Source organism: Temnothorax nylanderi, unplaced genomic scaffold (assembly GCF_030848795.1).
Source record: "Temnothorax nylanderi isolate EJ_2023f unplaced genomic scaffold, tnyl_v1.0 TNYL_tig0054_pilon, whole genome shotgun sequence".
Taxonomy (NCBI): Eukaryota; Metazoa; Arthropoda; class Insecta; order Hymenoptera; family Formicidae; genus Temnothorax; species Temnothorax nylanderi.
The window spans coordinates 579,106-592,627 of record NW_027249116.1 but is presented as its reverse complement, the minus strand read 5'-3'; the positions used below and the strand labels follow the sequence as shown (position 1 = coordinate 592,627).

The window sequence follows — 13,522 nt, the reverse complement described above, 5'->3', positions numbered from 1 at the left end:
AGATCGATCCTCCGAAAACTCGGCATTGCGGCGAAAAACGTATAATCCGCTCCCGTGCCTCGCCTCGCGTTTGTTATCTTGCCAGTGAGTTTCTCCGTCTGATGTATTCGAGACGAAGAAACGAGAAACTATTTCGAGTTGAAGCGTTCGCGGCAACGTAATTGTTTTCCTTCCGTCGCGGTCGCAAAGCGCATAAGCGCAAAACACATTTTACCTGGCTCGAGAACTTTCTCAGCAATTACCTTCGACCGCGCGGGCAAGATAACGTCAGGACTGGCCGGTTAATCAGAACGCAAGCTCGAATTAAGGGATATAAGGGATAATACGCTTCGTTGTGCCGCACGCGAGATCGATTTTCCGAATGTTACACGCGATGTTACATGTGAGCGTATAGATGGAGGGAAAAGTATTGACCGTCCCCCGAATGACCTCAACCTTCAAACTTACCGCGCCGGAAAGCTCTTTCTTTAGGCTACATAAAGAATTTCTGACACTATATCGGCCCGTAATCTTAATCGCCAGAAGGGTACGACGCAAAAGCATTAGAGCGAGAGATTGTCGATTGCTACGTTTTTTATGTAAGCACAGCAAGTTTGCCAAAGAAAAAATGTGACATTGTGACAAATACGATAGAAATCAAATTGGCATAAACTAATAATTAGCAATTTTTATTTCTTTATAAAGATTTATTTTGTAATATTATATAGATCATTTTTATCATTTGACATTTTATAATCGTTTATCACACGTTATCGCTAAGAACATTTTTCGAGCTAAATTAAAACGTCTTTCATGCTCGACACGCGGGTAACTCGCCACGCGAAATCTTCATAAACATGAAGATTATTTTCATGCAATCGCCAACCACACGTAGAAGTTGCTGGCGGCTGTAAGTCGAATTTTCCAGGAATACCTCGGCGAAATGGTGCGGAAAGTATGCGAGTGCGGGGTATGGATTCAAGCGGCTGGAAGCCATTTTGCCGAGCCTGATTACACAGTATAGAGAATTGCAAATTAAATCCGATCCGAGAGTCCGTGTGATTTAACACTACGTCCTTCCTACCGCCAAGTATCATCTAAATGCATGAGCCTGTTAATTGACTCGGCGCGATAATTACTGGAAAATCGTTATCGACGCGAAATCGCACGACAAAATTTTCGACGATTAGACACGGTAATATTCCGCAGCGAGTATCTGAATATGTGCGAGAGTTTAGCTGTAACGTGTGATCGTATTATGAAATCGTTCTTCGTGATACACCTTGATCTACTTACAAGAAAAGGACAGGTATAAGTAAACGATTATTATCAACCGCACCCCAACCACGTGGAAATATCTGTTTGTGAGCTCCGCATTTTCCGTACCACTTATGTATTCAAAACCGGATTAATGCAAACAAAACTAGAGGATAACTGGTACTACGGATTATTGCAAAACCAACGCATAGGGATTATGCAACTCGCGGATGCACGTTTATCCATTTTCATCCGGCTTTCTGTTTGAGATAAATGGCAAACAGGGGCGAATTATCAAAGCGCAGCGAAACGGAAAATCATTTTTAACGCGTTGAATGGAACATATCATCGAGATTGATGTGTCTCTTCCATGGAATAAGACTATTCGCCGTTGCGCGTCTTTTTAAGGTTTACCGAATATATTCCGTTCGATCGACGAAAAAATTTTACGTTGTCTCTACAAAAAATTCAACTATTACAAAATTTGTCGACTGTGTTACGTGTCAATCTTTTCTGCGAAATATGTTGAGAACAAATGTTTTTTTAATGCTTTTTTTATTCCCCGAGGCACGATGGTTCTCTACACCGACATATAATTCACCGTCGTAAAAAGGACGTTGTTTCGCGCTCCGTGGACCAATGTCCGCCGCGAGTACGCGAGAGCTCGGACGATTACACTCCGGGGAATAAAACGCAACTAATTGAATGCGGTCGTGTAGGGAAACTCTGCATTGTGCTCCGCATAATTGCATAACTCGAGAGTATCCTCTGTGACAGAGTTTCCAATTAGTTGGAGTCGCTGTTGTATTATCCTTACTTATGCGAGACTGGACTGCTATCATTTTATCGGATGCTGTATTCACGAGCCATATGTCTCTCCAAACGCATCGCTCTAGAAAGTTGCGGACGCAATCATGAACCGACAAGTAGAAGTTACTTACATAGTTTAAGTCGAATTCTCGCGGAACATCTCCGCGAAATGACGTGGAAACGTAAATTTAGGAAATGGTTCAAGCGATCGCGATCCATCTCTCTGAACTTGGTTACACGATGGTGTAAGTTTCCGCTTTCGTGTGTTAAAAAACGACAGATCTTTTGTATTTCGCACGACGTCTATGTGAAATGAATGCAATGAATCCAGTCGATTTGCGGGCTCACGAGTATCGCGAAAAGAGTAATAACGTCATTCGGGAAAACAGAAACATGTTTTTTTCCCGTTATCGCGGCAACGATATTGTTTATAAGCGCTGTCAAATACCGATGGGACGCGAACGCGCAGTGTGAAATAAAGCGTGGGACGTGTTTTTCTTGTTAATTTTTTTCTTGTCTGCGACGATGCGGGGGATGCAAATATTAATGAAAGACATGGAAAAACATGCACCGCTCGCGTACCGCAAGAAGAATATACATATATGCAGCTATACACTTGACACTTTTTTAAATTGTATGCTCCCAAAGTTGACAGAGAGTTTATTGCTTTATTAAAATGTAGATTTACGTGCACACATTGTGCCCTGTGAAATAATGCCCGCGACATTTAAAAAAGGATTGAACATTAATCAAATTAAATAAATTTATTTGATGCAAGCGAGTTAAATATATTAGCCTGCTAATATCGCGACAGCATAATTTTGGGTGAAAAATTTTGCAGGAAACGTTTTCATCGAAGAGAGTCAAAAGCGTCGCGCGTACCCCAACGACATTGCGCGACATAAATTTCGCGAGAAAATGAAATTTTATAATTACCGGTCGCAATCGCGCGTGATGGACAAAAACAAGCGCGGAAAACCCATGATCGATCTGCCCTATCTTCGCGCGCCAGTGCGAGCCTCTCATGCATAACCATGAGCAATATGTGACATACATATTGCCCCGGTTTTCCTCGCCCTTCGCTGCACGAGCGACGAAAGGATCGTTAGCACAAAATACCGTCGGAAGGATATCCGTTCGAAAAGGTCAAGAGTCCCCGTCGAGATTGCTGCGCGACTTCTGCCTTTGTCCTAGCCCGGAAGTTATTTTCGCCGGCAGCGCGATGGTACACGGGCGCGCGATGGTCACGGAAAAATATGAGCCTCTCTTCATAAGATGCACCCGGCGAGAGAGAACCAGCATCTCGCGAATAAAATTTCGTTGAATCATTGTGACACAACTTTTTTCGCTTTACCGTGATGCAATTCGCGATATCCTTTCCGAAGCATCTATACATACGTGATCGAAGTCTTTCAATCATAAATCTGCGAATTACGGTCTTGAAAGCATCTTATCTGTTAAAGCAGATTACAAATTAGCCTGACTCCAGTCGTAGAAGCCAGTCACTTATCGTGAGGAAAAATCAACGCTCGCGAAATCGTGTGCTTCAATTTTACAGTTAAGACCATCGGGTTATTTTACTGTATGCGTTAGCGTTACGGGGAAAATATTTATTAATGAATTTGAAACGTTATTGTATTGGAAGAAATAAAACGTTTAAAAAAAAAAGTCTCTGTGACCATCAATTCGATCCTTTTTTACGGTGTCAATACCCGCGACTATTAAACGTTTTATACGCCATTCGACATTACAGTCTTTACAATCCCGTTATACATCGAAGTTTAAATATTTCAAGGATCGGAGTTTATTGCTAGCGGGGTATTGACGCTCGAGCTTTATAACGCCGTTAAACTTTCTACAAGTCGCTAGACAGTACCTATACTCGCGCATAATAACACATTACAAAATCACATTACTTATGTCCTCGGAGAATTCTAGTTATGCGAATATATATGCAGTACGCAGTTTTTCTTTTCCCGATTGCGTTTGTTTAATCTTCACACAATCCCCTCGTAGCCTCCTAGATTAATCCGGCACCTATTAATATTACCTACAGCTATCAGAACAACTCTGATATACCGCGCTATTAAGCACGTGCGAGATACGGTTGTATTGTACGATATTACGAATATCGGAAATCGATGAGACTACATTACAATTTTTCATTTTACGGAATACATATACCGTTTGCATTACCATAAGACATCTATCATCTCGATCAGTCATCTATCATCGGGATCATTACATTAAATATGTAGTAAGGTTAAACATTTATATACATAGCGACGTTAAACATTTTGATGGCAAAAATTGTATTCATCCTTGAAGAACCGATTGCACTCCGGCAAGATGTACATCCCCCAGTCTCGCTATCCCGTTCCGTACTTTTTATCTATTCATACAGAATTTTGCTCGCGGAACGCTTTCTCCGCAACTATATAACATTAAGCGATCAATTTTGCGCAGAAAACGAGAAGTGTGCGGAAAATGTGAATGCGATAACCCCGCTGTGACCTCGGGTGGACTCTTGACCCTCTTTCGAAAATACTTAATTTATAGTAATGTATGGTCACCGTGATTGAACGAGGATCGCGTCCCCATTCCATCGCAATGCGGTCCTTAATATTAAATCGTTTATTAGACCGTTGGGAGTATCTTATGCGTTTAGATTTGCAGAAACTGATTAGTCGATTATCTTCAAAACGATTTGACTAAAACTTAAAACAAAAACTGACTCCTTATAGGAATTTGAGATTGCATATTCTACTCTATTAAATACACATATTTTAACAGTCAAAATGATCTATATAAAATTATTATAAATTATACTAAACTAAATACGTAATGCGTATTTATCGACATACATATATCGTTTGTTTGTTTTTTTCTTATTTATTGTTACTTGTTGTTTAAATTGTGATTATCGATAAATAAAATTAAATAGAATTTTTCCTTGCAGTTACTATTGTATTGCATGTAGTTGTACTGTATGTGACGGCAACATTGAAGCAAAGTCTGTAAAAAACGGCACGAGCGTCTGAAACTTTTACACGGCTTGCAATCGACTTTCTAAATTAAATGATGAAACTTTAAGGATTTAAATTCTCGTGAAGTTTGGACATCGCGCTCTTCACCCACTGTTCCACCGATTGTACTTATTTCATAAATCCATTCCTGCTATTCTGTGAGATTACAATGAGCCTTTAATTAAAGACTAGATGTCGACGATGAATTATAATACGTGCTATTCCAACAGATTATGAGTAGCAAGTGTTACATAGTGCTCGTTTCTCATCCTTTCGCCTATCTGGCTACAATTTTTAATTGTTTTTTTAATTGCCCATATAAAAAATGATGATTTAAGAATTATAAGAATAATCGAACGAGATGTGCTAATGTTCAAATGTTTCTACACACAATTGGACATTCGAGGTTTTGTTTGTTGAAACTCACAATTGGATCAATTTTATAGAAATTTATCTACATTCTGTCCTGTGTAGAATCGCACATAGAATCGATTATTTCCGGTGGTCCATTTACAAATTTCTAATTAATGTTCATCCGTCCGACTTCATTGGCTTTGTCTCGTTCGTAGCGGCTTGTCTCACCTCTATTTGCTTCCACCTGCATCCGTACTCGCGAATCGCCACGAATAATTGAAATTAATTGCGCTCCACCCCGTCTATTCTTTCATTCGCAAACGTACCGGAGGCAGCCATTGTTCGACACGAAAAGGTGATTAATGTTTTCCATCGTTGAATTAATTCTCAACGAAAACATAAACGCCCTTTGTCTTCCCGACGTAGATTAAGTTACCCGATCTCTCTTTTTTTTTTGTTTCGCAAATGCGCACCCTGCACCTTCGCGTATGTTCCGGCGATGTAATTTCAGTGCTTTGTGTCGCACAAAGGCGGCACGTACGCGATTGAAAAAGTTAATGATGTTCATCGTTTAATTCTCCAATGCACATTGAGCTTATATCACTTTTTCTCATTTCAATGAGAGACGAGCTCCGATTGTTCTTTCAGGATAAATATTCATTCACATACGTTTCTCGTGTAATTATACGAGAGATAATACAGTTCTGCTAATTTTAAACATAATATTCCATATGAGAAAAATATTGTATATATAATGCATTAAATCAATAGTTTAATTGCAACTTTAATCTACTTCAAATTCATGTTAATCTCTATGAGAGTCTAGCAAATTCTGAGGAAAATGGTCAAATTAATAACAAGATTTCCGCTGTCTAATGTCACACCAGTACACGAATACACGTCGTAATTACGCTCGTTTCTCAGTATCTCCGAATGTCTGTCCAACTTGGCCGCGATTCCGTGAAGTAACCAGCGGTCGTATTTCCGCGACGAAATTTAACCGCGCGCAATCTAGAGGTAGTGTATCGCGGAACGCGATCTCTTATCATTCACCATACACCCGCATTTGCTGTCGCCGATGCACTCCAAATACACGTAGTGTATTTCGACTGAACGAATAACGAAATCTTCCGAAGAGATGCGGGAATCGACACCGATGCGACAACGGTGAGCGGGACAATGTGCCGTTAAGAGCGACCGTAAAGCTACGAAAAGGCATCGAGAAAGAGAAAAAGAGTGAGAGAGACAGAAAGAAATTATGCCGGACAATCCCGGCTGCCGAAATGGACAACGCGAAAACAAAGATTTCCTTGCCGGCGAAATATCATCCATCGGCATGTCGTTGCGGCCCAGCGGGAGCGCATCCTCCGGTGAGTAACTACTCTACTTACTGAGGACGAATGTCTGATGCGAATCTCGAGAGTCAGCATAAACCATTTGATACCGCGTTGCATAATTTGCGCTGACGTATGTGCTGTAATAAATACGTCAGACCTGCGCATATACAGAAAACATAGCGAATTAACCCTACAATTTCGGAATTATTGTATACTTCAATGTTCCTTAGATCGACAATTTTTTTATAAATTTTTTACGCTCACTCGTGATTAACTACAAGTCTGAAGTAATGGCAATTTCTTGGCAATGGAAAATAATGTTTTCACAAAAACAAGTGCTCCAGTTAGCGTTTTTCTTCTCCCTTTTTTTCATACTTTTGCGGATTAATCATTATGATAGATCAGATAGACAACTTGACAAGTGAAACATTTTCCTTGACAGGACATTTATTTATATGTGGGAAAGATAAAATATAAAATAATTTAGTAAAATAGAAAAGTATTCGCTTCATGTGTCTGAAACATTTTTATATGAAGCTTTATTCATACTCGGCGACTATAAATTTTTTTGAGCTACCAATTATGAGAGTAGTTTTTAGGATTAACATAAAATTGATATATCTGTTGCGTTATACGGCTGATTTCGATTCTCTCAACTGCCTTAACAGTTTTCTTACGACGTGTCCATTAGTAACAACTTCCCTGCCATGTCTCCGATCCGCAGCGATACATTGCGTGAGTTCGTTTCTCGCGTATATGCATTCCTGAGAAATGGATAGGGGAAAGGATTCGGCCGTAGTCAACCCGGTACGAAGTTGATTGAATAGATTCAGGACGACACATTCCTTCATGAAAACTTCAGACTCGGCTATCTTGACATCGTCTGCGGCGCAGAGCCACAATATATCATCCAGCCAGTTTTCCTCCGCGCGTTGCTCAATTTTGTAATTTATGCCCAGGTCTCGCAACCACAACGTCAACTACAATGTGAAGTTTAGACTTGAAACTATTTCCGAAATATTGTTCCATTATAACGAAGCTGTCAGATCGATAACACGAGCGTCAAAACGGAATGTCAGCATCCGCTTAGATATCGCGAACAGCGAAAGAGGATGAGACATTAACGTCTCCACGCATTTTGCTTCCAATGTCATATTACACAGATATTCTCGATTCAAATCAAATTATGAAACTTGATCCTCGTCGCCGTTACGCTCGTTCCGTTATAATGCTCGTTCGAACGACAGTATTTTCTCGGACGAAAAATGCAATGCGCTCACCGTGCCGCGGCACCGGAAGGTGAGGGGATTTCCGGAGAAGCGGAGCTTCTCGAGGCCGGCCATCGGTACAAGCTGGGCCGGTTCCAGACACGTCAAACGGTTCTCCCTGACGTCGAGCCATTTGAGACCTCGCAATTTCTCGAAGACCGTGGGCTCGATCGACGTGATGAGATTGTACGACAAATCCAGTTGCTCTAGAGACGTCAAATTGACGAACCACTGATCTCTCACCGACGCGATGTAGTTGTACGGCAGACTGAGCTTCTTCAACTTTTTCAGACTGCCGAATGCGTAGCCGGAAATTTCCTTGATGCCGCAGTCGTGCATACTCAGAGAGATTAAGTCTTTACCGTATCTCAGGAACGACCGATCGGGAATATTTTCTATCCGCGATTGGAAGATCATGATGTCGCTCACGTCCGGCCCGCCGAAAACTTGGACGGTGTTTAATGTCACATTGGAACATTTTAGACGCTCGCCAAATCCTAAGCATAATTAAACAGGATATTTAATAATATTTATGAAAAAATTGCGATAATAGCAACGCAAGAGTGAGATCGGTTAAGTGTGATTAATTATTTTTTTATCATCTTACATATTGTTTTACATTTTATCGGTCTACGCAATTTATAATTCATTCTAGAATAAAACGAACGACTTTCAAGCACTTTCACCTGCTAAATTAGAGAATAAGAGAAAGCTGAAAGAGATCCTGAAGAATGAGACGAGGGAACGCAGGGCTTTCGTGAAAAATATTATAGGGATATTGTCTCACCATTCTCGTTTCTGCTGGTGGTGCACGCCGCGATTGCGGTGTCTGCGAAGACAGAAACGCAAACAAGAACGAAAAGCGAGACGCGGCACATCTCGAAACGCATTCTGCCTATGACAGATTTTACAACTGACTGTTAACCGAGAACAGATATGTGAATAAGCGAGCAGTTCCTCCGTGTATGCCGAATTATCGCAGCCGACGCTTCCCGTTCTCTATCAATGATACCACGCTATCGGTGAAACAATTGTTACGCAAATACTTCGGATACCGTTCATCGTCTTCCGCTGATTAGAAAAATATATCATTAAAATTGACGAGGCATCTTCCGATGGAACGCCATAAAAAATCAGCCTTAGAAAACAATCGTAATTTACGTGTTAAATCCTATTTTATACTCCTACTTTATGTGCTGGAAAGTATGACGAAAGTTATATGCATATAAAGCGTGTCTTGTAACAAAGAAATATCTTTTTATCTCTTCTCGAAGAAAGAATGCGAATTCAAGAAAGTGCCTCAAAGTCTTAGTTTCTCGTTTTTATCTCGTTTGTTTCATTCTTTCGCCTCAGGCTAATTCGCCAAACGAATGTGGATGTGTGATTGTTTTCCTTTTGTGACAGGCATCTCGACTCTCGCGAGTTGCGGCGAGGTGGATGCGCTACCCGAGCTGCCGGCGCAAGATGAGGAACGTCTGCAGCGCGCTGCGCGTTTGCTGCAACAGAGACTGGTGCTACGTCAATGGCTGATGGACCATGGCCTACATAATTACTATCAAAAGTAAGAAAAAAGATACTTAACATAAATATGAAAAACTCAACAACAGATCGATATCAACCGTCGTTGCGTTTGACTTCTGTTGGTTCTTTACACTTGGTTGCGTTACATAATTAGTAATTATATCGACCGATTCGTGTTATTGCATTTAGGGAGGTCTAATAATAATTATCTTCTCTTTTCCGCTCGTTCGTTTTTTTCCTCGCGGAAATGAGCAATTGCCATTCACAGATTGTTGTTCAATATAAATAAATCTTTAAAAAGATTGCGAAAATACACTTTGTGTGCTAGGATGCTAGGTATACTTTGAGCGTATACGTTGAAGATGTACTTTGCCAGGTTGATGCAATTCGACGTTATGTCCCTGGAGGATGTATACTGGGTGGAGGACAATTCAGCACGGACAGTCCTTGGGAAGGATCTACCACGGTGGACCCAGGCTAGGCAGACGTTACCTACTTCAAAGGAAGATTTAGAAACTCTCAAAGCGGATCTGTGGAGTGCGGTTGTAAAGAACAGCCAACATCAGGATGCATGGACATGGGGTACGAGTCCATGTTCTCTCTATTTCCGTGAAATGAAATTCTTTCTACGGAACGAAAGGGAAAGAAAGGCAACGGATATCTTTAAGAAATGAAAGAGAGCTCTAGAATCAATTTTTTAAACATAATTTCGCTGTGAAAACAGACATAAGATAATTTTGAGAAAAGGAGATGACTGAGATAGGAATGGTTGCAAAAAAGGCAAACATATCTATGAATAAAGAAAAATAATAAAATAAAATAATAAAAATTTCATTTATTAATTTTTATTAACTATCAACGCAATTTGTATTAACTATCAGCGCAATAGTTTAGTGCGCAGTATTACGGAATTAAAATAGCATATGCTAGATGATAGCATTAAAAGTCGGTTCTCTATATTCACGCGATTTTTCATTATTTTTATTAAACCTTCTCCCTTATGGGTGATTATCGGGAGGTCGTTAATTAAACGCGCAGAACTAACAAATAACTCCTTACATTCGCCAGGCGGTATGTTGGTAGTTTCCGTGTCGGTGGCAGGGCTGGTTACCCTGGCTGCTATGACGCAGCCCGCTCTGGCACCCGAAGCGAAACACTCTCTTCTGCAGTACGTCACAGGGAAATATTTATTGCCGAGTAACTGCCGCGTTCATTTCGAGTGGGAAGAGCCTCAGCTGGTCGGCGAAACGATGACTTTTACGGTCAAAGTGAGTAAAACGATTGCGCCGCCAGAATCTTCTCGTGGATATTTATATTTAGATGCGGTAATCTCCGCCAGAACGACAGAACGAAATATGCATGGGGAAATAGGTAGCCGCGAGATGTAAACTTATGCCGTTTCAGATGATAAGCAATTAAACCTTCAGATATTTATACATACACATATGTATAATTTATTTATTCGAGAGATGTCATTTTCAGTAAAGCTAAACACACGTAAAATAATAGTTCATAAGAGCTCATCATTTAGACGTCACTTTTGTTAGACGTAAGACTATCTGTTTGTAGTTTTATCAGCGCAACGGTCAGCCGTACCCGATATGTGACAAGGACAATTTGATCGTGGAGGTAACGGAGGATACGCGCAGAGTAGCTACGCTAATAGAACTGGGAGGCACCGACCCCTTAGCTGCAAATACTGCAGTAGTAAAGTTTACTGTCCGCCATGCGGGACAATATCGAATAGCTGTACTTATCGGATCGTGTCATGTTCATGGCAGCCCGTTTCTTAAGAATTTTCTCCCTGGTACGTATATCCGATGCATGTGATGCGTTGTAAAATAATACTCAATAATATAACGAGAATACTAATATACTCATGAATCATCAGTCTGATGGAATATAGAAGATGGCTTAAAAAATATGAAAAAATCGTTAGTTTTCAAATTGTGGACTTTAAAAATGCAAACGACAATAAATTCATCTCATTTATCATAAGTTCAAGCTTTTACACTAATTTATAGATATAATTTGAGTGACTAATATTGTACAGAGATATTTATTGTTCAAAATAGGATATTTCTAACAAATTATTACCTCTCTTGGCATTTTAGTTAAGCAAAAATCGACTTATATTGTAGTTAGTTGAAGAGTCTAGAAATTAGCATTAATTAGCATTTGGGACACACTGTATAAAACTTACAATTAGTTACTATTTACGATCATGTCGTAAGGTATATCGTCTACTGTAGGTCCACCAGATCCAAATAAGACGGTCTTTATACGACAAAGTTCGACGGTCGTTTGTACAGCTGGGATCGCCCATTCGATGACAATAGAGCCACGTGACGAATATGACAATCTGTGCATATTTGGGCCTGAAGATCAGCCTACGGAAGGCTATAATGTCGATATTACCCAGGTAAATTTAAAAAAAATCGCGCAAATAAATATCTTAACGATTTTTGACTAATCCGAGTTATATTGACTATCTAAATTTATTTTTCTTTAGATCGGTAATTTAGTAGATAAAGGATCGGTGGTAGACTGTAGTATTCAACTCGATTACGATTCCTCAAACCAACGAATTCGTTTGAAAGTGAGTTTTCCGAAAGGCGGATGTTATCATGCAACTGTTAGCTTGGCAGGATTGCAGCTGCATAATGGGGATTTCGATATCATTGTGCTCGAGAGTATGTAAAATATCTTATTTTCAAGCTCAGACATCTTCCTACGCTCTTATACATATAATGTAAGCTTATATATTCCGATTTTCTTCTCGTTACTAGATTCAGTCGCGAGAATGGTGCATAATAACGTAGCGTCCAAGGATCCTGATATCTGTTACGTTGCGAAATTGCTGGGGATGCAGGGAGAAAGATTTTCCAAACCAAAGAAAGTCTTCTGCTTTATCTCGCCCAAGCAACTTACGATTAAGGAATATTTATTAAAATTCATTCCCAAGAGACTCGTAACATTTAGACTGTGTCCTTCGACTAAGGTATAGTATAATCATTAAAAATAATTTTACATACGTTTCAATTCGTCAATTTTAATTCTATCGGGGATTTGTGATTCCTTACTTTTGAATTGTAAATCCATTTTGAATTGTAGTTCCATTTTGAAAATTCGACTAATCAGCACGAGGGATACTACCCTTTCTCGATAGACGACGGATGTCAACCTCCCGTTGAACTAATATCTCTGTATCGTGATATAATAGCCGCCACTTTCACTTTGTTTCTCTTGAAAAACATTGGCGGTAGTGAAACATTCGCTGACAAACAAGATTTTTTCTATCACGAGGTCCGTAAGCATCACCAAAAACATTATCACGAGAAGCTCTCAATGAAAGTACAACGTGATAAGCTTTTGGAATCGGTAAATATATAAATATATTAATGACATCCATGAGAACATCGCGTGAAGATGTATACTAATTGTGTTTTTTGTTAAAAAAGTCTATGAAAGCTACTAAAGGATTTTCTGTGAGCGATTGGTGCCGAAATTTTGAAATCACTTTCCAAGGCGAACAAGGTACGTTTCGTTTACATTTAAGAAACTTTTATGGAGATCAATTTCGAGACAATTACAAAAATCATTATCTCATGTTAGGCGTTGATTGGGGTGGCGTGCGACGTGAATGGTTCGAATTGATATGCGCCGCACTGTTCGACCCGGGGAATGGTTTGTTCGCATCATTTGGGGAATCGCAACAGGCATTGGTGCATCCAAATCCCAAACGACCGCCGCATCTTAAATTGAAGCACTATGAGTTTGCCGGACGTATCGTAGGCAAATGTCTTTACGAGTCAGCGCTTGGCGGCTCCTACCGTCAGTTAGTACGCGCGAGATTCACCAGATCATTCCTTGCACAGATTATAGGACTTAGAGTGCATTACAAGGTAATATAAACTTCTTTCGAACTTCTTTCTTATCCCAGTGCAAAAAATTAATAACAAAGCAACAA

At 40.0% G+C, this 13,522-nt stretch overlaps 2 protein-coding genes across 6 annotated transcripts in view; one reads left to right on the top strand and one right to left on the bottom strand.

Moving 5' to 3' along the window:
• LOC139772856 (apoptosis-resistant E3 ubiquitin protein ligase 1) overlaps positions 1–13,522 on the top strand; it is a 62,584-nt gene that overhangs the window by 46,771 nt on the left and 2,291 nt on the right. For 3 of the 5 annotated variants that reach the window (XM_071706822.1, XM_071706823.1, XM_071706826.1), the window contains 10 exons: positions 9,436–9,592; positions 9,929–10,134; positions 10,621–10,820; positions 11,122–11,359; positions 11,805–11,974; positions 12,065–12,245; positions 12,342–12,553; positions 12,667–12,933; positions 13,014–13,089; positions 13,168–13,457. In XM_071706822.1, the coding sequence (XP_071562923.1) occupies positions 9,436–9,592; positions 9,929–10,134; positions 10,621–10,820; positions 11,122–11,359; positions 11,805–11,974; positions 12,065–12,245; positions 12,342–12,553; positions 12,667–12,933; positions 13,014–13,089; positions 13,168–13,457 (1,997 nt within the window). Of the gene's footprint in view, positions 1–5,060; positions 6,797–9,435; positions 9,593–9,928; positions 10,135–10,620; positions 10,821–11,121; positions 11,360–11,804; positions 11,975–12,064; positions 12,246–12,341; positions 12,554–12,666; positions 12,934–13,013; positions 13,090–13,167; positions 13,458–13,522 lie in introns of those variants that run through there. The other 2 variants (XM_071706824.1, XM_071706825.1) reach the window with 2 other exon arrangements.
• Positions 7,186–9,011, bottom strand: LOC139772863 (uncharacterized). The gene is made up of 3 exons (XM_071706836.1): positions 8,819–9,011; positions 8,044–8,528; positions 7,186–7,743 (listed from the first exon to the last, which is right to left on the bottom strand). Exons 1-3 carry the CDS (start codon positions 8,919–8,921, stop codon positions 7,393–7,395), a joined length of 939 nt encoding a protein of 312 aa, XP_071562937.1. The 5' UTR covers positions 8,922–9,011; the 3' UTR covers positions 7,186–7,392.